General features: G+C 34.5%; 1 protein-coding gene across 2 annotated transcripts; it reads right to left on the bottom strand.

Annotated features, from left to right (window-relative positions):
• Positions 1-551: 551 nt before the first annotated feature.
• Positions 552-23732, bottom strand: Uxs (UDP-xylose synthase). Of its 2 annotated transcripts, XR_011333205.1 has the most exons (9): positions 23587-23732; positions 14657-14958; positions 11785-12070; positions 8106-8219; positions 6107-6294; positions 5124-5256; positions 2727-2860; positions 821-1035; positions 552-687 (listed from the first exon to the last, which is right to left on the bottom strand). XR_011333205.1 is itself a non-coding variant. In XM_069831558.1 (8 exons), the coding sequence occupies exons 1-8, from the start codon at positions 23645-23647 to the stop codon at positions 907-909; spliced, it is 1347 nt and encodes a 448-aa protein (XP_069687659.1). In that variant the 5' UTR covers positions 23648-23732; the 3' UTR covers positions 784-906. The 2 variants fall into 2 exon arrangements, 1 of the variants encoding a protein (XP_069687659.1); XM_069831558.1 differs by lacking the exon at positions 552-687 and having other exon boundaries at positions 784-1035.
• Between the last annotated feature and the right edge of the window lie 361 nt (positions 23733-24093).

Raw genomic sequence — 24093 nt, 5'->3', positions numbered from 1 at the left:
CCAGAAAGTGATTTTCCCTGGGGCCGTTTATAGATAAAAGCACAATTTCATGCAAATATTTATTGAAACAGATACAGCAATTGTTGCGCTATTTGTCAACATATCCCCCACTGGAATTGAGACATTTGTCATACCATGGGATCAATTTTTGTGTCGTAGAAGTCAGCCGCCTCAGTTTGGAACCAGCATTTGACTGCGACTGCACCTCTCTCTGTCGATCCTATGATATGAGAAATGTCTCAATTCCGATGGAAAATATGTTGGAAAATAGCTCAACAAGTTGTGTCCGTTCTAATGAATTTATCCAATGAAATTGTGTTTTTTCTTTCTGTTAACAGCCCCTGGCGAATCAATTTTTTTATGGCCCTCGTAATTGCGGTCGAGTGGTCAAAATTTGTATAAGCACTTCTTTTGACATTATTAACATGATGGAAGAAAAAAATTTAACTTTTTTATCTGCCCCCATCAGAACGTTTGCTTATTAGCCCTAAAATAAAAATTTACCAATGTAGATGGATCGTTAGCATGTATTTGAAACCATTCCAAAAGAAATTAAGCACTACCCTAATAAATAAAATTATATTAACAGATTTATAGAGAGATCTATCTAGTGGTATGTACAAAAGTAACAGCTTCCTTCGTGACTACACATCAGCACGCCCCAGCAGCATTAGTTAGTTCTTCACACTAAAACACACAAAAGAAAAGAAGAAACCAACATTGCTGTTTTCTTCATTACAAATCAAATGAAATCCTTTTACTTGCAATTCTCTGTCCAACCAGAGAAATAAATTATAGGAAACAGGAAAAGGTCACTTACAAACCACTGGACTAGTCACAGCTAATATTCCTGCTTCCGCTTCATGAGGTGAACACACAAGGTTATCACTTCAGTCTGCAGGCCTGTTACAAATCTGGTAGCGACGTGAATACCCTCTCTTCTGGCATGTAGGAATTACGCTGCTCATGTGTAGCTCTCTGCAGTTCTTTTTCGAAGTAGTGTACAGTCTTCCGAAGACCGACTATTAGAGGCACCTGGCAGGAACAGGAAAAATAAATGCAGAAACAGAAAACAATGAGTGTCACGAAGGTGAAACATACTTTCCCATTATACATTTCACGAAGTTTCACAGCACTTCGGTTCCTTTATCATGCTGCAAATAATACTTATATTTGTAGTTTATTTTGTTAAACTACTATTTAAAAGACATAACCAAATGAAATCATTTAATACACATCTAAATAAGATGAACCTTGGTTTCCTGGATTATACACAAAATACAGTCTTTATAATCCCAAGAACTAAATTATCTGATTTCATTTATAAATTGAATGGTTTAAGTATGGCTAGTGAATTTTGAAGTGCAAAATACTATCCAAGCACAGATGACAAGAGATGTGTTATAGTATCTTGGCAAAATACACCACAAATAAGACTTAACCATGTGCAACTTATGGGCAGGGCTGGGCAGTATTTGAAATACATGTATTTGAAATATATTTGTATTTTGTAATTCGCAAGGATTTTATAAAGTATTTTGTATTTAAATACATAAAATTGATGTATTTTGTATTTCAAATACTCAAAATACTTTCTTCTTCTTCTTGTCCTTCAAGTTTTGGATTTGTATTTGAAGAATGAACTTCTATCTTATTTGCCTACCCATTTCACATGTGCTAGCCATATACTTAGTTTTCTTGCTACAACTGATTCCCTTAATGCCATAAAGAAATCTCCAACAGCATCAAGGATACATCACCCAACACTTGCTAAATGTTCAGCATTAAGGAATGCGTCTAGGAGACCGAAATCCTCAGAAATTATATCAGACATCTTGAAATATTCATTAAAGTTTCCTTTCCCAACTCGATGGAATTCTCTTAATGGCTCAATCTCTCAAATATTGCAATTCAAACATGATATACACAGTATATGTGAAAAACTTGGATTGCCAACCTTCAAAGATGTTGAGTTTCGGTACCTTGAAGAATAATGTGCAGTTCTGAAATCCATTGCCGTAGCCCTTGATTTAATGCAAAACGAGAAGACGTGCTAATATGGCCAACTTCTATCCACATTAATTTCCCTTAAAAAGAGATTACATATTCTGTTATCTAGTAATCTACGCCATAGGGAATGGAGATGGAAAGTGAGGAAAATCACAGGGCAGAAAGTTCAAGTGGTACCACAAGTGACGTCAGAGTAAATCTTTCATGTTGAAACATTATAATTTTTCTTATGTCAAAAATCCCTAACCACAGTAACATTGATTCATTGTATCTAACTTGGAAACAACAACAAAATGGCGTTTTCGAGTCACGTAATAAGCATTTTTAAAATTACATCTAATTTTATTTGCATTTTCATCAAGAATATGCATTTTTTTAAATTATATCTCATTTTAATCGAATTTTCATCAAGGAAGATACAGTTTCTTAAGTTTTTGAATACATATTATGAGATATCATATGTCCCAATTATATTGTATACCGTCAACTTTAAAGTAATATACAAGACTATTTCATATTCAATATCTGCTGCTACATGGTCATTTGCTCACAAAAATTGGATGGCCACATACACTTCACTGTGTTGACAGTACTCCACTTACCATGACTTCCCAGTGCCCTCTCTGGGCATACATTGATTATCATCCCTCAAGGGTGGCTGGAAAATTAGCATTCTAGTCCTAAAATATTTTACAATTTTGCACACTTATACATACTTTGGGTTCCCAGCCAAGGTACTTCTTGGCTCTAGAAATGTCAGGCTTTCTCCGCTGGGGATCATCTTCTACAGCTGCCACTTGCTTGATTGTACTTGATTTTCCAACCAGCTCCTTGATCATGAATGCAAACTCTGACAACAGAAACAGTAAGTTTTCTTTAACTAGCACATACAAAGGATTTTGTTTAAATTGTAACATTACATAGTAACTCATTGTTTCTTATGTTCACGTAACACTTGCTTAAAACTTTAAAACTTTCTATAGTTAAAAACGTTAAAATTGTAACACTTCTAACGTTTTTAACTATACAAACTTTTAAAGATATAATAACTGTTCAATCCACAATTTTATCTTAAAAACTTTACACATTATTTTAATAACCTGTCAGACCTATACTAGTAAAACTTTTTCTGGCTGCATGAAATAATGCTTAAGTAATACCAAACAGACAGAAATCTACACAGTTCTATAGTGAAATATATTAATAGACATGCATTTCTGGCCTGCTGAATAGCCTTCACTTATTTCTTGGATTTGGCAGCATGTCATTTGAACCAACATGAGAGCAAGACGTATTTTGAAAGCAGCAGTTACTGTGGGTTTATATGAAGAAAGTATATAAAAACTGGTAGTCCAGTTCAAGAAGTATTTAGAAAAAAGAAACAGTGACTTTGTAAGAAAAAAGAATATATATTATGTTTCTTGTCTTGCATTCACAGTGTTCACATTTAACTGTCTTAGAATAACACTGGTATTGGAATAACTTTGTGGAAACCTATTTTACATTTTTTTTCCTACCAAATATTTTCACTTGGTAAAAAAGAAAGAGAATTCAATATCCAATACAATGACCAACACCTCCCTAGGACTTATGAATCAAAATATCTTGGAGTTATTTTCGACAGTAAGTTAACATGGAACAACCATTTGAAATATATTTCTGAAAAAGCTCGTAAAAGATTCTCCCTTCTGAAAAGACTAGCAGGAAAGAAATGGGGTGCTCTAGGAATACTTTGAACACTACATACAAAATGTTTATACAGCCAGTGCTGACGTACTGCAGAGAAATTTTAATTACTTCACCTTTCATAAACGACATAGAATATGTTCAAAACCAAGCTCTCAGACTCATTACTGGTGGAATCAAAACAACGCCAATAGATTCTATGAGATTCCTCACTAATATTAACAGCATCAAAATGACAATACAAGAAAAAGCACTGATTCAATATGAAAAACTTATCAGATTACCAGGTAACAATTGGCATTCATACAGTCCTCTTTGTAGATTGAAAACTCAAAAAAGTTTCATATCCATTGCTCAAGAATTAAAACAGAAAATCAATATTCCGAATTTAAAAGAAAACTTACAAATTAAACCAAACCCTTTAACTCTATTAAATATAGAGTATAATCTTAATTGAACACAAGAAATACTGAAATCAGAAGTAAACAATGAAATAATGAAACAATTGTCTTTAGAGACAATTAATATTAGGTACCCTCCACAAAATTGGCTTCATTTATACATCGACGGATCCTTGATCTCCAGGGAACAAGGTGCCAGTGCAGGTGTTACATGCTGTCTCTTCTCACTTTAGATCTCTTGGATATGGAACAACAAGTTTTGATGGAGAAATCACTGCAATAAGTGAAAGTCTCAGGAATCTTCTCTGCCACATCAATGAATTTGAAAATGCAGTTATATTGTCAGACTCCAAAGCAGCTATTCTATCAATAGTCTCTAGACACATACCTTCATCTCAAATAGCAGAAATAAATAAAATGCTCTCTCAACTAATAACACTCAATAAAAGAATTGTATTCCAATGGATACCATCCCATTGTGGAATCCTGGGAAACGAGAATGTGGATGCTTTAGCAAAGAAGGGCAGCACTGCTACTTACAGACCTGTTACTAAATCTACGTATTCCTCTGTGAAAAGATTTATTAAATCTACATACTTAGACTTCAACAAACAAAATTTGATAACACAATCTCAAGGGAAAAAATGGAACTCTCTGCATCATAATCCACAGTTGATTCTCGATTTACCACGCAAATCGTCTGTAGCTGCATTTAGATTGGCAACAGGCCATGACTGTTTGGCCAAGCATCTGCATAGAATTGGAATATATCAGTCCCCTAACTGTCCATTGTGCAACTCAAATCAAGACATGGATTCAGAACATCTCAAAATCTGTGCGTCAGTGGCTAACCATGACAATATCTTTGAAAAATATTGGAGTGCAAGAGGTCAAATGACTTTATTGTCAAATGCCTGGCATTAGAAAACAACAACAACATTTTTTTTTTTCTATTTATTTTGTTCATTTTTTGAAGAGAATTTTTTAGGTCTGTTCATTTCATGGTTAGATATATTTTAAACTTACCTTCTATTGTATGTTCTGTAGGATTTCCTAAATTAACAGGGAGAGTGTAATTGGAAGCCATGAGTGCTATGAGGCCATCTACAAGATCAGAAACGTACTGGAATGACCGTGTCTGTTTCCCATGGCCGTATATCTGTGCAAGAAACAAAATAAAACATCATCTCTTAACCACTTTAAAATTCATTCTAAATGTTGATCAGATAGTCGTCGAAAAGCTATTTATATTTTATTTCTACTGATATCAATCATATGACTTATCAAATTTCAATAAACAGTTATAAAAATATTTTCGTCTAATCCAGCATCATCAGGTTACAATTTTATACATTATCGTTTTAGATATTACAAAATTACAATATAAAAACATTAAAACCTTTTTATACTTAGATTGTCCTGTCAATGTGCTACTATTATATTTAATTAAATTCAATTTGTAAAATGAAACAACTTAATAATATTATACATTCTCTTAATTTATTTACATTATACTTTAGCAGAATTATATCAACTGTAGATGTAAAGGTATGACGAAACAGCAGACATATTTTCTACCCCAGTTTTCTAAAAAGTGATTTAGGCCTAACTATATGTAATTTTGCATAATAAATGTAGCTGCCCTGGTTTCAAGAGTACCATGTAGAATTATTAACTCTTCAACATGCCCATTATCTCTCTGACACAAGTACACCCATGGGAGAGTATCTGATTTAATCACTGTCACAGGGCTCATGCCACAGCTGATACAGAGGTTTTATTTTTATTTATTTATTTATTGAGTTATGAAATGAAAATTAATTTAAACTGGAAAAAATCATCCTAATTTTAGTGGCACTGTATTTACTTGTATGCACCTGATCAGGCTAATAGCTGAACACTAACAACCAATCATGATCAACTGTAACATATGCATCAAGGGTAACATATATTTTGGACAAACAGCAGCAACAAGCACCTGTCAAGTTAGGTAAGTGAAGGAACCTTACTGTAATAGGCTCATCTTTCAAGGCTTGCAATATGAAGTTTGAAACAACACGGCCGTCATTCATGTGCATTCTAGGACCAAATGTGTTGAAGATCCTAGCCACTCTCACATCGACTTTTTCCTGCTTGGCGTAAGCATAGCTTAAAGTCTCTGCCACACGCTTACCCTCATCATAGCAAGCTCGAGGACCTGAAAATACAAAATGTGTAATGCACTATGAGTTCATAGGAATATCATACAGGTATATTTGATCAAAATATATCTCATATTTGAAAATGCACAAAATAAGAACTATCTTTTTACTGAGAGTAGAGAAATGATATACACTGTATAGCAATAGATAAACAGACGGGTTCCGAAAACTTTAAAACAGTAAGCAGGCAAGCCATGAGAAGTAGCCCACAATGGTCTATGTCATATTGTTTGTATTGAAAATTATTATTGTTATTGCTGTTTGACTCTTTCTAGCAGGTTAGTAAACAGATTACTCTAGAGTCCCTCGATAATAACTGAATATAAGAGATGAGACAATGATCATATTCCTTCTGACTGGTTGGATTCAACCATGACTTCCATTAATATACAATTAAGGTACACATAATTATGTAGTCACTGCGAACAATAGGCGAAAGATATCTAGAGAAAAATAAAGATGTGTTGGGCCTATATAGTATTTGTGGACCTAGAAAAGACATTAGACAGAGTGGATTGGAATAAACTGATGGTGATCTTGAAGAAAATTGATATGGATTGGAAAGAGAGAAGGCTGTTCAGTAATCTTTATATGACATAACGAGTCAAAGTTAGGATAGGAGAAGAAATGTCAGAAGAAAATGAAATAGAGAGAGGAGTATGTCAAGGATGCCCTTTATCACCTACTCTGTTCAACATCCATTTGAATGATTTAGTGAAAAACTGTTTTCAGAACATGGGAGGAGTGACAGTACGAAGAAGAAGAAGAAGAAGAAGAAGAAGAAGAAGAATAAAGTGCGTAAGATTGCTGATGATATGGTATTGTTAACAGAAGAAGAGACAATATTAAGGGATATGCTACTGGAGCTAAATGACAGCTGTGAGCATTATGGGATGAAGATAAATCCAAACGATATTAAGGGATATGCTACTGCAACTAAATGACAGCTGTGAGCATTATGGGATGAAGATAAATGTAAACAAGACGAAGACCATGGTTATCGAAAGAAAAATGAAGAATGTAAACATGCGAATTCTAAATAAGGCAGTAGAGCAAGTGGACAGCTTCAAACATTTGGGGTGTGAAGTTCTTTGTGCGGAGTGTGGTATTGTATGGGACAGAAACATGGACATAACGACTAAGAAAAGAGAAGTGACTAGAAGCATTTGAAATGTGAATATATGAAGAAGAATGAAGCATGTGAAATGGACAGACAGAATAAGGAAGCTGTGTTGGATAAAGATGATGCTGAAAGTGATCAGGAAGAGAAAAAGGAATTGGTTGGATCACTGGCTGAGAAGAAACTGCCTACTGAAGGATGCACTGGAAGGAATGATGAACAGGAGAAGAGTTCAGGGCAGAAGAAGATATCAGATGATAGACAACATTAAGATATATGGATCAGTGAGACTAAGAGGAAGGCAGAAAATAGGAAAGATTGGAGAATGCTGGGTTTGCAGTGATGATGGTGATGATGATGATGATAATGATAATATGTACTCAAAAATGAATTAGTTCGATGAAATAATAAATTCCTAATTATCTGTAATGTTAGACTCTAGAGTCCCTTTATAATGAGAGTTGAGATGTTGATTCTATCAACAATTAAAATATGTAATGATTTCTCTCCCCTCCTCTCTCTCTTCTTTAATGTAAAGATGATTCTACAAAATTTTATGATTTCTAAATTTTTATTTTTAAAGAAAAAAGCATAACTTAAACCTCTCTTGAATAATGCACAATCGCTTCCTCCTCCATTTAAAGAGAACAAATCTCTCAAAACAGAAAACAAATGTGAAGTTCTTACCAATAGGATTAACATGTCCCCAATAACTTTCAGGTTGTGGATGTACTTCTGGGTCTCCATAAACTTCTGATGTGCTAGCAATCAGCACTTTTGCTCCAACACGCTTTGCTAAACCTGGAAATAAATATAAAGTTACTGACTATGACTCTAAGGATATGTTGAGCTGGAAGGTTTTCATTTGTCTTTGTTAATAAATCATGTTGGTACACATTTTCCAATTGTGTACAGACGTTCACACATATATTAAGTAACTAGTTAACGAAAAAATTAAATTCAATTGCGCATGTGCAATAAAAAAACACAATGGAAATTAACGCTACGGGGAAAGTCAGCATTGTTGTTCCTTTAGGACTATCCAGAAGCCATGTACAGCTTAGAGTATGCTTCAGATGCAAACAACTGTACCCCCTTCTCCCATCACTTCCGAAAACAGCTAACAGCTAACATTAAGAACCATGGAAATAAGGTACTCACTGCAAGAATGGTTGCACATACACACGACTGGATTCCTAATAGACAGGTCAGATCACGCTAGGGCAGGAGAATGCTCAATACTCTTTTATCACTAAATAGCAGTTGGATATAATAAAACAAACTTTAATGCAGAAATCGAAATCCATTTTGTCCTGGAACTAATCATCATCATCATCATCATCATCATCCTTGAATGTTTTAGACCTAAGAGTCTGTTACGGTCTTTATACAACATTTGAAGGGTCGAGCTAAGAATCTCTTGCCCACTGGTTGGTAATTTAGAATCTGTCGAGGTATTCTGGTACGGTTCATTCTTCTTACTTGAGATTTCCAATTTCTTCCATAGTCTTGTATATAATCTGTTCTGGAGTAACCTGCTGTATTTTTTTAGTAGGTTATTTTACGACGCTTTATCAACAGCTTAGGTTATTTAGCATCTGAATGAGATGAAGGTGATAATGCCGGTGAAATGATGCTGGGGTCCAACACCGAAAGTTACTCAGCATTTGCTCATATTAGGTTGAGGGAAAACCCCGGAAAAAACCTCAACCAGATAACTTGCCCCGACCAGGAATCGAACCCGGGCCACCTGGTTTCGCGGCTAGACGCGCTAACCATTACTCCACAGGTGTGGACACCTGCTGTATGTCTCATAAATTTAATTTCTGCCGCAGTGAATCTTTGTATATTCTCATACTGTGGACTGTCCAGGCCTCACTGCCACAGCATAGTATAGGTCTTACTTATTTATGGCATTTAGAAAACCCGGAGGTTCATTGCCGCCCTCACATAAGCCCGCCATCGGTCCCTATCCTGAGCAAGATTAATCCAGTCTCAACCATCATATTCCACCTCCCTCAAACCCATTTTAATATTATCCTTCCATCCAAAGTGGCCTCGTCTGAAGGGACCCTTTTGGTTTTAGCAACGTGATTCATCTGTTTTTGTTGTAATTTTATAGAATTTCAAAATAAGCAGTTTCACAAATCATACCAGAATTGTATCACACTGTGTATGAGGACTCTACAAGAATTGTGAACGTAACGATTCAAACACATTTTATTGTTACCTCCCAGTAAAATCTACTTGGATTATCAGTTCTCTGCAATTTCCTTGTTAGCTTTTTACACTCCGGTATATGGTCGCAGTCCATTTTTGAGTCTTGCAGTCTTGGATGTCAGTTTTGCATAGTTGAGTTGCCAGACAGGCATGACCTGTGTTCAGTCTGAATATTGCAACTTCTTCCCTTCTTGGTTTCTGACTTGTTTATCCTATTTTTTCCTTATGGCTGTTGGATGAATTTGTTTAATGTTGTTACTTTGCACTTATTTTCTATGATTCTTTCAGTCTGTATGTTGGGAGTTGTACCTTTCTTGGCTAGTGTCTCTCCAGTCCCACTGCTAAATTAACTAACATGGTATGGTACCCACTGGATACATATTTTCTTTTCTAATTTTCGTAGATCCTTATTAGTCTTATTTCACGTGACGTTTGTGTGACTGGACTTTTGTTTGGAACAACTGATTGTATTGCTGCCTTTGAGTCTACCAGTAGAAAGACGTTCCTGAACTGAACTTATTTGGTCTCCATACTAGTTCTGGCCTTTTTAGGGAAAGATCCAATTCATAATAAAATTATCATTAATAACATAATACTAGAACAAATTAAACAATTTAATTACCTCGGATATGAAATTGCATATGAAGAAGAAAAAGACCTCAATCAAAAAATCATTAAATTCAATAGAGCAATGGGAACTATTAATAACAAAAACACACACACATACACTAGAATTTACAAAACATACCTATACTATAACAGTTAATATTACCAGTTGTTCTGTATTGTTGTGGAACTTGGACTCTCACTTTGAGAGAGGAACAGAGGCTAAGGGTATTCGAGAATAAGGTGCTTAGAAAAACATTTGGGGCTAAGAGGATGAAGTTACAGGATACTTACTTACTTACTGGCTTTTAAGGAACCCGGAGGTTCATTGCCGCCCTCACATAAGCCCACCATTGGTCCCTATCCTGAGCAAGATTAATCCAGTCTCTACCATCATATCCTACCTCCCTCAAATCCATTTTAATATTATTTTCCCATCTACGTCTCGGCCTCCCCAAAGGTCTTTTGCCCTCCGGCCTCCCAACTAACACTCTATATGCATTTCTGGATTCGCCCATACGTGCTACATGTCCTGCCCATCTCAAACGTCTGGATTTTATGGTCCTAATTATGTCAGGTGAAGTATGAGGAACATAGGTTAAGGGTGTTTGAGAATAAGGTTCTTAGGAAAATATTTGGGGCTAAGAGGGACGAAGTTACAGGAGAATGGAGCAAGTTACACAACGCAGAGCTGCACGCATTGTATTCTTCACCTGACATAATTAGGAACATAAAATCCAGACGTTTGAGATGGGCAGGACATGTAGCACGTAGGGGCGAATCCAGAAATGCATATAGAATGTTAGTTGGGAGATCTAGGGAAATAGACCTTTGGGGAGGCCGAGACGTAGATGGGAGGATAATTTAAAAATGAATTTGAGGGAGGTCGGATATGATAGTAGAGACTGGATTAATCTTGCTCAATGGCGGGCTTATGTGAGGGCGACAATGAACCTCCGAGTTCCTTAAAAGCCATTTGTAAGTGAGTAAGATTTAAGACCACTTTTAGTACCACATAATCACACATTGCCATGCACTCTCACATCACTGAGGTAACACAACTCCATCTTCTGAACAACTGCCATGAAGTTAACAATGCAATCATCAGAAAGCGATCATAATCTGAACCACCGTCAAGTAGATGGTTTTGACCGCCTATACAAATAGAAAACTTTGCCATAATGTCGCATTTGTTTTCAGACAAATAAAATATGTTATTTTCTGTATTAAAGAGATATTTTGATCCTAAAAAAAGAATTAAGGATGATATTTCGATCCTAAAAAAAGAATTAAGGATTAAAAATATAGTTAATGTTCCCCAAACTGCCATATAATGAACTCATCACTCTGCAATCAGGGCTCCAGAAATGCACCTGGTAAGAGCCATCACAAACAAGTAGTGAGTGCCTTTTCAGCCTCAAATTAAATGTTTAAATTAATTTGACAAATTCTACAAAGAAACGTTTTGTGACAAGTGAAGCTAAGTTGAATTTCTGGAGTCCTGTGAAAATAAAACAAAGAAAAATTGAAGGTTACTCACCTAGCATATTTATAGTGCCAACTGTATTTGTTTTAATCGTTTTTACAGGATTGTACATGTAATGTGGAGGTGAAGCCGGACTTGCTAAGTGGTAAATCTCGTCCACCTCTATATAAAGAGGATTTACAATATCATGGTGAATCAATTCAAAATTTTCATGTCCGATCCAGTGTTCCACATTCTGCTTACGGCCGGTGAAAAAGTTATCTGCCACTATAACTTCATGGCCAGCCATCATCAATCTGTCAACAAGATGAGAGCCAACAAATCCAGCTCCACCTGTAATCTATAAAGTAACACACAGGCAAAGTTACTGGATATTCCGATAACCATACAGAATGCAAGCAGGCCAATGAGTAGTGGAGACCATCCAGATCCACTTGGAATCTATGAACTACACACAGACAGAGTTATTGGATATTCTGACAAGGGCCCAGGATTTAAATGCACAAACAAAATCTGAAATATGAGTAATAAAACAAGAAATATACAAAAACGTGCAAAGTTAAATTTTCTGTAGGATTTACCATTATCCTTTTAAAAAATATAATGTGAATATATGTCAGGTAAGGTCATAAATATGTATGTTTCTTTCTTTTAACCATTAAGGTTCAATATGTACACTTTATTCTTTGCTTACCTTACTTTTTCTGGTTACAAAACACAACCAACAACTTTTCAAGGTTCTCTATTTACATACTTTGTTACTTACAAGGACATCTTTGAATGCTGAAAATGATTGCCTAATATCATACCCGTATGAGGTTACTGGACAACATTTTAGTGTATTAATTGTGAATTTGTAAGATCCAGGTTCAAGTAAAGCACTCTCTCTTGCCACAAGAAATTCTTTACTTTGAGCACAGTGTTGTAGCCATGGTTTTTAATAGCACCATGTCTAGATTTATCTTGACAGACTCACCAATGGACTCTTGTGGGTAAGAAACGTGTACTGTTAAGAATTCTATTACTTTCAATAGTTTTGTAGGATGCATTACAAGGAATGAACGTGCTCACACAAACCATACATAAAATACAACAAAATCACGCACTTGACACTCAGACTGCTGATGTGCCAATTGAGAATAAGTGAAACAAGAAAAGGTGGATAGGTGATGTTAGAGTCAGTTATGTAGGAATGTTCGGGAATGCTTCTTGGTATGCAGTAGTTAAAAGAAACAAAAGCAGAAAGCAATTGTTTTGGTTTTTCCACAACCATCCTTCATATGCAAAGAATTTCCAGCCAAAAAAGTTAAAAAGTGCTGACAACCAAACAATCCAGAATCTTACTTTTTACTTTTTTACAAAACATACAAATTTGGGGGTTTATGCTATAATGTGTGTAAAACAGTCTATTATATCCTGGAGAGCCTGAAATATGCAAAAATATGCGTGATACTTTGCATATTCATCATCACAGACGTTCAAAACAAATATAAACATATTTTGCATGATTTTCAACTGGTCAGTAAAAATATACATTTGCATACGAATCCTGGCCCTGCTGATAACCATATAACAGGTTACAAACAGATCATAGAGTAGTGGAGATCATCAAGCTCCACTTACAATCTATGAAGTAATACACAGATAAAGCTATATAGGATATGCTGATTATATACTGGATATTCTGATAACCATACAGAATGCAAGCAGCCTCAGAGTAGTGGAGACCATCCAGCTCCACTTGTAATATATAAAGTAATACACACACAAAGTTACTGGTAACCATACATGTAACATTACAAGCAAACGACGGAGTAGTGAGGATACTCTGATAAATACACAGAAAAGAGTTACTGGATATTCTGATAATCATACAGAATGCAAGCAGACCACGGAGTAGTGGAGACCATCCAGATCCACTTGTGATGATAAACTGCGGGTTTTCTTTCTTTTTCTTTTTTTTTCTAGCATAGTGTTTGTAAATTCCACAAGTTTACAGCACATGTTCTTCTCAGTTATCTAACATTTTAGGAGGGTAAAAATGATACTACAGTGAAATATCGATACAAAAAACCACGTGGACTAGAAAAAAATATTGCTGTAGAGGGATTTATTGTTATACCAAGAATTTATAAAGAAAAAAAAAGGCATGCTATTTGGAAGCTATACTGTATTTAAGGAACCACTCTTATAGTTGATGTACATTAATTATTTAAGAATTTAAGTATTTAATATATTGTGATGAACACTAGGATTAGTTAGCATAAAAAAAAAAAACAAAATATTATAGAAAAAAATAATGCAATTGTATTTTAACATTGCATCAACGAAATTAATGTTGGACTATAATATTTTGACATTATACAAAGTATTATTGTTATATTGGTAATCGTTGTATGGAGATTTCACTGTTTTACTCCCTTCAATTTTTAGGGAAGTTTACCCCGCCTACTCTCCATTGTTGCGCTACTTAAACCATTATACTGTCAAATAGCCCCATTCCTCAGTGTCTTAGCCATATCATGTAGAAATTATCAGATCATTCAGTTCGTTGCCATGCAAGTTCAAAGTTGTAAAAGATATTTTTGACTTGAGACCAGCCATGGCTACATACATGAACATTTCCAAGGGATGGGAACTGCTATCGAAAACTGAGGACAACTTGTTTTACTGCAGAAAGAAGTGGAGATGTGATTTCACTTAAACATATCAAAGTCTGAACCTGGCTTTCTGTGACAGAAAGTCAATGCTGTAGCCATTTGGATAACAATGTGCCATGGCTGAATATACTATTTGGAAAAAAATTAACACCTACAAATTATATACGATACTCTTTATTCTTCTGGCCTTACAGACATTACCTTCGAAACCCTAGTATTAATTATTTCATGAGACATTAAAATGTGAAAACAAATCTCTCACTTACCAGTATACGTTTTCTAGATCTGTAATTCAAGTATTTCACATCTGGGAATCTCTGCGGAATCCTCTTCTCTAGATCTCTTATTTTTTCCTCCAACTCTTTAATTCTCCTTTGTGCCTCTCGAAAGTTTCGGATTTCTTGTGCCTTGGCAACTGCATTTGGCACTTCATTAACCTCTTCACGTGGATATTGGTGTGTGGTTTGTTGGACAACGTTGCTGAAGTGGTGTAGTCTACCTGATCTGTCATCATGGTAAGTGTATGACAGTTCTTCCGTATAGACCCAGTTTCTGTACAAGCAGAGCACTACAAAGTAAATTAAGAAATCAGAGTTATTAAACAATTAAATGAACATTTGTTTGTCAGTTTTTTCCTCGGTTTACTTCAAATGTCAACAGAACCATGTTGGACTGACATGTTAACTCGAAAAAAAAAATGTTTTCCATAGATGACTGCATTTCTCTATGCGTTTCTCAAGAAAACTAACTGCAAGTAAAAAGAATTAGTGTACATAACTATTGTTTGTCCAACAATGGAATACGAAGCAGTAGGTTGGGATCCTTACAGACAAACCCAAATTAATTCAATAGAAAAGGTTCAATGCACGGCAGCAAAATATGTAAAAATGTAGGACATGGCAAAATGATGATAAAAAATTTCGAGTGGGAGTTGCTCGTGACGAAAAGACAGACTTAATGCATTGATTAAGGCACAAATGGAATGTAAAGCATAGACCAACATCAGATTAGTGAAATCATCATATTTAAGCAAGGCTAATCAATTCATCATTATGAAGTTTACATGCAGAAAACAAAGAACAGACAAGGCAAAATTTTTCTTTGTAAACCATACAATAGTAGATTGGAACAGCTTATTTGCAGCAATCTTTCAGGAAAGTCCTCTCAAAATCATTACATTTAAGGAAAGGTTGAAAAGACTGGTCGGAGTAATGTAGATACAATGCAATTATTTAAGTTGGTATGAAATTATTTAAGGTGACGTGTAATTAATTGAGGTAACTTGTAATTACTTAAGCTGACAATGGTTGGGTTAATGGAAGTAGGTTTACTTTTAAGTTAGGTTTACTTTTGTTTAGGTATGTTTTTATTTAAGTTTCATTTACAGTTAGGATTTCAGGTTTATGCAGGGACAGACAAAACTCTAAAATTTCCAGGCGCCACATTTTATCCACACAAGTAATGAGAAAACCATTCGAGCTAAAATAAAGATACAGTTACTAAACTATATTAAACAATATTATAATTAATTAATAAAACACATTGCACACTTAAACATCTTCCTAGATCACTTTTGTTAACATTATGTATTAGTCGCATTGACATAAAATAAATCGAATTTTTTTTTTTTAAATTCTGAACTCGGGCACCATATAAAAATTTTTATGCACCATACCGATCTAATGTTCGAGATCTAACTCTGCTTTCATGTTTATTTTATCTATGCTAAATGTTTATTTTATTCCTGAGTAGCTGTAGTTACTGTAATGTTATTGTATATTATATACCACTGCCACTGGAAGTATACTTAACTGCAGTGTTAATAAATAGATACATGATGGAAAACTTGTTCAGACAGTCACGAGTTTGGCTAACATCTGTCACGTTTTGTGTACTGTCGACTTTCCAGCTAACCATACAGAGGATGAAGAATGTGCGTTTTCTACTTGACTCTGTCATCAGGACAGGAAGCTACTGTATATTCTAGTATACAAATCACTCTTGGTATTATTTCGTAAAAATCGCAAGACTACCATCCTTTATGAAGTTTTATTAGAAAAGTGGCAACCATTCTGTAATTATGTAGATAAATGTATCCAGCTTTTCGCACCTCAATCATTGACTTTTCGCTTTCACAAGTGTGACGAACATAGTTGTCCCTATCTCTAATATTGAACATTAAATTATGTGTAGACATGTTGTTAATGTCAATTCTCAAAACATATTGCTAGAATTAATATGTCAAATGAATGTTAATAACATTTAGTTAATGTTTGTAAGTATGTAATATTAGGTGTATGCGAACAATTTTCTCTCTTGTTAGTTTTACTTCTACTTGGAATATCTGGAGATATAACACAATTCACAATAGCCTTATCAAACTCATTTACTATTCTTCTACAAAAAGTTCATGAATTGTATCGAATACATTATCAGAAAATGGAGAAATAAGTTTGATAAGTTATATAACATGCAAATTAGTTACTGTTTAAAGTTGTACATCAAAAAAGTCTTATATTAGTATTAAATATGAGGACGAAGAGGCATCTGTCATAAATTCCTTAACAAGCCAAGCAGACAGCACGGGTAAGGTATTTTTTAAGATGTTATTTCTGACGAAAATTCAATTCTTTATACTGCAATTATAGTTAAAACTACTTTACACACCGGATAACGAGCATTATACATTCTACTGAATTCCAAGACTGCTAAAGTAATTAATCCAAAGTTATAACTTGAAAACTCCTGCCATATATCACTAAAATTTTTTTCTGTACTGTCAGATTTTATACTACAGATCACTAATTTTAGAGTTTTAACATAAATGTTAACTAATATATCAAAATGAATTCTAAAATTTCTAATCTTCATTCAGAAGAACAGACTAACACTTTACAAGGAAATTCTTTCGAAATCAATCTTAAATACTGAAAGGTAATTTTCTCATCAATATTACTTGACTGTTATTTGTACTGAATTAGATACATGACATACAATAAAGAACAGATTTAGCAGAAAGCGTGAGTCAGGTCTTAAAGGTTAAGGTATGCATCACTGAGATGCACAGAGGTGGGGAGATAATAGCTCATCTCGGCTTGAGCTCCATCGGGGTTTCTCTAAGGAAAAGAACTAAATATACAAAGTATAATAGAAATAATTAGAACAAAACACAGGATTGGAAAGAAAACATACATAGAACATGGCAGAATGCTAACTACATGTATTGCTAGAGCAGCCATAGATTACAGTCCAAGAGGCAGAAGGTTTTTATTTATTTTTGTTATTTTAGTAGCTTATTTTATAAAGCTTTATCAACATCTTAGGTTATTTAGCGTCTGAATGAGATGAAGGTGATAAGGCAGGTGAAATGAATCCGGGGTTCAGCATTGATAGTTACCCAGCATTTGCTCATATTGGATTGAGGGAAAACCCCAGCAAAACCTCAACCAGGTAATTTTCCCCTAATGGGAATCGAACCCGGGTCAGACGCGCTAACCATTACTCCACAGTTGTGGACTGGAAGGAGATCATGAGGAAGACCAGTTAAGAGATGGCGAGACCAGTGGCGTAGCTTCAATGTAAGCTAAAAAGCTTAGCTTCCCCAGTTAATAATAATTTCATAATAAACCTGCAGTTTGTGGAGAAAATTATTTATTCATTTTAATAGAATTTATATTTACGCGTTAAATATTGTGATGCAGCAGCTCAGGATTATTTGTGATGCAGCAGTAAACAAGAAGCCTGCACACACCAGCTTCCAAGCAGACTGGTTTCTTCTGTGTAATCCACCCCGCAGATTTTCCATCTCGTTCTAACTAAACTACCCTAGTCGCAAGGCTCGCAAGAAGCTAGCTTTAACATTTAAAATAAGTAGTTTCCGAGTTATCCCTTTTCGTCAGTTGTGTTCAGTTGAAGTGTTAGTGTGCATTGTGGCTGATATAGTAAATAATGAGTGAAATAACAGTTCCTGACACTAATTTACGTGAATTTTTTTAGGACAATTGTATTATCAAGACTAACTTACGAACAAAACTGTGATTTAAAAAACAAATGACCGACTCCCTTGCTGTCAATGAAGGACACAACCAAAAGACAGACGCATACTTATGTAATGATACTAATATTGTGATTTCTCTAAGTATGACAGGGAGTGAGCTAATGTTATACGTATACATGTCTATTTGTTAAGAGATATGTGTAAACCGTGAAATCATATTTTACTACGTATCATTTGAGGTCATGCCTTATTGGTGTTACTTACGATGTTCCAACCAATCTTTGACTGCTGACTTGACATTGACTACTATTTATTTTAAGACTGTATTTTTGTAATACGTTTTCTCTTATTGCATGAAAGACAACTTGAGTTAGCTTCCCCTGCTCAAAATTTCATGCTACGCCACTGGGCGAGACCAATTTTGATGGAGACGGAACAGGTCAAAAACCCTAAGCCTTAAAGCAGATGATGATGATGATCAGCGTTTCACCTAAATTTGACTCTCATTGTAATATTGTAATGATGAATAAAACATATTTAAAATATAGGAAATACGCAAGGACCAATAAAATTTATCCTTGAAGTTCAGTGTTCATCATTATATTGATTTTTGTTGTACAGAAGGTTGACTGTATATAACTGAATACTAAAAAGAGAAAAACGAAATGTAATAGTACCTTCTGAATGAACAAAGCTCGTATTCGGATATACATTAGAAAGACAAGGTGTATAGCATCAACTATACGTAAACTTTCATTTTAATTAAAAGGTGAACTATTGCAACGATACTAAGTAACAAAAAATATATATATTGTGAATAATGATGAAGCAAAATATTAGTAGTAAGACAAAGATACAGAATTTTATCACACATAATCTAGCTGAACATTTTTAACTCTCCACTTCAACATTAATTATCTAATCTCTATTGTCCACAACACAGATTCATTTACACGTTGTTTGCACAAACAATTACTGTATCTTTATTCATAGCCTATCAGAGAATGCAAAATATGTAGGCACTGACAATGAAGTCGTTCATCATCTGGCACTTCAGTATTTTTGTACATGTCATCTTGTAGCAATGTTGTGGTTTTTTTAATAGGCTATGATCCATGTTCATCTCAATATACAGATAGATGTATGGGAAATTCCTATCCTGTGCCGGTGACTTGCAACATTGCATTAGCATTAATAACCATGTTTTGTTCATTTCTCTTCTTGTACTGTTTAAGTGTTGTACATTTCATTTCTAACTATCGGTCGACCTTACCAATCCATCTAGTCCTCTTACACTCAGTGAAGGGGACAATTTCCACCCCAATTTTCGTGAATGGTTTTTCGGATTATTTTTCTTATTAGTATATTTTTCAATGTCCCGTGCCGTGGCGTCGCGGTCTAAGGCATCCTGCCTAGGACTCGTGTACAGAATGCACGCTGGTCCGAGTCCCCATGGAGGAAGAAATTTTCTCATGAAATTTCGGCCAGTGTATGGGACCGGTGCCCACCCAGCATCGTGATGCACTTGGGGAGCTACGATAGGTAGCAAAATCTGGTTGCGAATGCCAGCTGTAACGACTGGGGGGATCATCGTGCTAACCACACGTTACCTCCATTCTGGTTGGATGATCGTCCACCTCTGCTTCGCCATGCGGGCGTGAGGCCAGCAGCCAGCTGGTCGGTCTAGGCCCTTCACGGGCTGTAGTGCCACGGATTATTATTATATTTGTCAATATAAATAAGAATAAATTTAACACAAAAATATCATGAAAAAAAAGACATAAGTTAAAAAATCTTTTTATATCAAGGATCACTAAAATATAAAATGGTGATCAATAATGAAAGAGCTGAACAAATGTTCAATTGCAATTATTCAGGCTGCAATGTTTTTTGTGGCATTCTATCTAATGACATTTTCAATTCAGAGGTTATTCAGCATCGAAGTTCAGTATAGGTAAGAAATGGCTGATAAATTTATTTCCTTCTCGGAGAAAGCAATGCTAAGAATTTTATCAGCCCTTAAAGTCATCACTCTTGGCTGGATTTTAATCTGTGAACATTAAATCCAAATGGCCAGAATCGTTACTTGGAGATCATCAAACACCACCATGTTTCTTATTTCCAGATTGAAGAAATTAATCACAAGTCGATGTAGAGCTGGAAGTTCAAATCATGTGCCTGCATATGTTGGGTAAAGAACATAATATGAAGACTTTCACTGTTGATGAAGGGGACCTTTCGCGTATAAAATTTGAACAAATTTTTTTGCCTCAACCTACATTGAAGACCACTGGGACAAGAGTTTATTAAGAATTTCCAAGTGAAATTAATGTTTGAAAAACAATAACTGTATCTTATTTATTAAGATACAATTATTGTTTTTACTTCTATTGTACTTTTATTTGTGCCTAAGAGTACCTTAAAGTTCATATAATGTAATATAAATGTATTACTTCTCTTGTAGTTTTATTTATGCGTAAGAGTGGCTTACAGTTCATATCTATACTAATAATAAATCTGTAGCCAAAATTTTTCTGGTAATTTTCGATTTTCCAAAAATAATTGGCGTTAACATGTATAATTAACCATCCTGAAACCGAAAATCGCTTTTTTGAAATTTTTGTTTGCATGTCTGTCTGTCTGTCTGGATGTTTGTTACCTTTTCACGCGATAATGGTTGAACGGATTTTTATGAAAATTGGAATATAAATTAAGTTCGTTGTAATTTAGATTTTAGGCTATATGGCATTCAAAATACGTTATTTAAAAGGGGGGTTATAAGGGGGCCTAAATTAAATAAATCGAAATATCTCGCTTATTATTGATTTTTATGAAAAATGTTACATAAAAAAAGTTTCTTTAAAACTGATTTCCGATAAGTTTTATTCTATGCAAAATTTTGATAGGACTGATATTTAAGGATATACAAGACTTTTAAAATAACAATATAATACATTTTCACCGCCACCTAAGATTATAGCGTTATTGTTCCTGCAGTAACTCCTATGTGCAAAATACAAAATTTTTGAGTAGAAAAAAAAAACACATTTACTCATTCCATGGCAATGGTACATAGGAGATCGTGAATTCTTACATTTTCGAAAGAAAGAAATATAATTAAATACCACTATATATGCTGTATCACTATTTAAGTTATTTGGAGGATTCAGAACCATAGTCGGCCAAGCGCCATTTACTGCAGACATAGAAAACAATGGTTAAAATTAAGTTATTATTATAATTCAATGGAAACATATAGCAAGTAATATAAAGTTTACACATTAGAAATAAATGATATTATGTCAATCTTCATTAAACTATGGTTGCATGTAATAACAAATAGCAAACATGTTAAAAGAATTGTCATTGCACCAAATCAGTGGTCTCTGGACCAAAATGATCGAATTTTAATTGTTTAAATACAATTTAAATTAAGTAACATATTAAACGATTCATCCTTCTATCAAACACGAATGTTCCCTGGATAAGACGTCCTATTTTAATTATGTAATTACTTTATATTTATTTCTAACAGGTGCAGCGGAGCGCATGGGTACGGCTAGTAATGTAATATAAATGTAACAACCATTATTATGTAATATTAGATCATTTAGGTGTCGTAAATGTGTATTGAGTTGGGAAGTGTAACATACAGAACATAAAGAAATGCCTTTTATCTTTTTAATTTGGTTGCTGATTTATATCTTCTTTATGTCAGTTTAAAGCACAAAATCTTTAGCATTGGCTGAAAAAATATTGAAATTCTAATGTTATGCACTTCACACAAATTTACATTTTACACAGAATGCTATTCTTATTGTACCTTCTCTCACAGAGTGCCTTTCTGAGGAGGTTTCATCACGATCTATGAGGAATCAGTATGCAAGAAAAGATGGACCTAGTATTCATTGAGCATGGCGCTCTCAATGCTGATCGCTACCGGTATGTGAAAGAAACTCTTACGAACCACGTTGTGCCTTCTGAATCTTTCACTGGGAACAACTTCATTCTAGTGCAGGATAATGTCTGTCCCCATGTAGCACGTGTCATCGACTTTCTCCAAGAGATGTGGATTCAGAGAATGGACTGGCCAGCACGCATTCCAGAACTGAATCCCATAGATAACGCATGGAATTTACTAGGAAGACGTGTACGGAAATGGGTGTCTGCACCAGAAGACTTCCACCAGCAGGAGTGGGACAACCTGGATTACCAGGATAGGCCTACCAGAAATGTTATTCAGAGCATGCCTGAGAGGATGGAAGCTGTAATTGCGGCTAGATGAGGGAATACGCAGTGGTGATTGGTCTAGTGAATGAAAAATGCGTTAAAACGTGGTAAAGAGACATCTGAAATGGTAATTCGTTTAATAATGCTGGTTTCTTTTGTGCAGTGCAAAGCAGTGTTAAAACAGAAAAAGTGTAACACTGTCTTTTTTATTTTTCGTCCTAATGGGTCGAAATTAATGTTAACAGGCCTTATACAAATTTTAAATTCACCAAAACAGGCTCATAAAGTGGCAAAGTCTTGTTACAACAGCACTATTTCTTCAACGAATATCGCTCTTTTTCGTAGTGTCAAATTTCTTTCTATTTAAAAAATGCATAATATTGTCATTTTTTTTACAACATAGATCGCATATGGTAATAGAAAAACATTGTCATGTCAAATGACAGGCAAGTTCTTAGACAGGTGAATTTATAACATAAAATAAATCAGAATTAGGTAACGTTCAATACATAATTAATGAAGTTAAACCAAAAAAGGAACACAATATTATCTGAATTAGGCCTATTAACTGATGACAGAATTTAACACCATAACCTCCAAAAGTCAGTTCTCTATATCTAATATAACAATACGATTGGATGCACTAATTATTATTTTCACACGGGCATGCCTTATGAGTATTAACCAAAAATTAAAAGGTAGGCTACAAGATTTGAGTATGAAATGGGCTACTGCCATTTCGGTTCAGTTCATTGTAAAATAGAGCACTTTCACACTGCAAAACAGAGCTAATGTAACAATGACAAGACTGAAAATTATACGTATTTTAAAAATATATATCTTGGTTATGAAATCCTTAAAAAGATTTGAACAATTTAATAAAAAAATAATCCATCTGTTACGACTCTCCTTCATGTTAATCGTTACTCATATAATACAAATATTGAATATGTATAAATATTTACATACCGATAATAACACTGATTATTAATATAAACAATTGTTTTATATTTCTTCCTACTATAATCATCTCCTTGTTTTTTGCTTGTGAATATAAGAGTGCTCACCCTTATAACCACTATTTTTCAATTGTACGTATATGTACACATCTTCTCTCACGCCATTTTGATCATACTGAGAGTTTAATGCTGAAAGATAAACCACAGAGATTTATTTTAGAAACATATGTAATGGATGTGTTGAAGTATCTTGGCCTTTTAATCTTGGTAACAATGTTCTGATAATTTACAATCAGTATTACAATTGATTACAATAAATTGATAATATTCTTTCTACCTTTCTTTCATTTCAAAAGATTACATCGATACCGGTAACCTAAAATGAGAAATAAATGTTGTCACAACATGTGTGCGGTATTAGTAATTTATGCTATAAAAGAGTAAAGGTTATGAGGTTATTTTACGACGCTGTATCAACATCATAGGTTATTTAGAGTCTGAATGAGATGGTGACAAC

Source organism: Periplaneta americana, chromosome 7 (genome assembly GCF_040183065.1).
Source record: "Periplaneta americana isolate PAMFEO1 chromosome 7, P.americana_PAMFEO1_priV1, whole genome shotgun sequence".
Taxonomy (NCBI): domain Eukaryota; kingdom Metazoa; phylum Arthropoda; class Insecta; order Blattodea; family Blattidae; genus Periplaneta; species Periplaneta americana.
The sequence above is the reverse complement of the archived record's forward strand: the minus strand, read 5'-3'. Positions and strand labels throughout refer to the sequence as shown.

Bases quoted from the DNA above. Each gene is read 5' to 3' on its own strand.
- Uxs (XM_069831558.1), bottom strand. From the start codon at position 23,647: ATGATTATAGTAGGAAGAAATATAAAACAATTGTTTATATTAATAATC. The intron at 12,071-14,656 runs GTAAGTGAGAGA...GTTACTTTATAG, and splicing joins GATCTAGAAAACGTATACTG to ATTACAGGTGGAGCTGGATT. The intron at 2,861-5,123 runs GTAAGTTTAAAA...TTCTGTTGTCAG, and splicing joins TACAGAACATACAATAGAAG to AGTTTGCATTCATGATCAAG.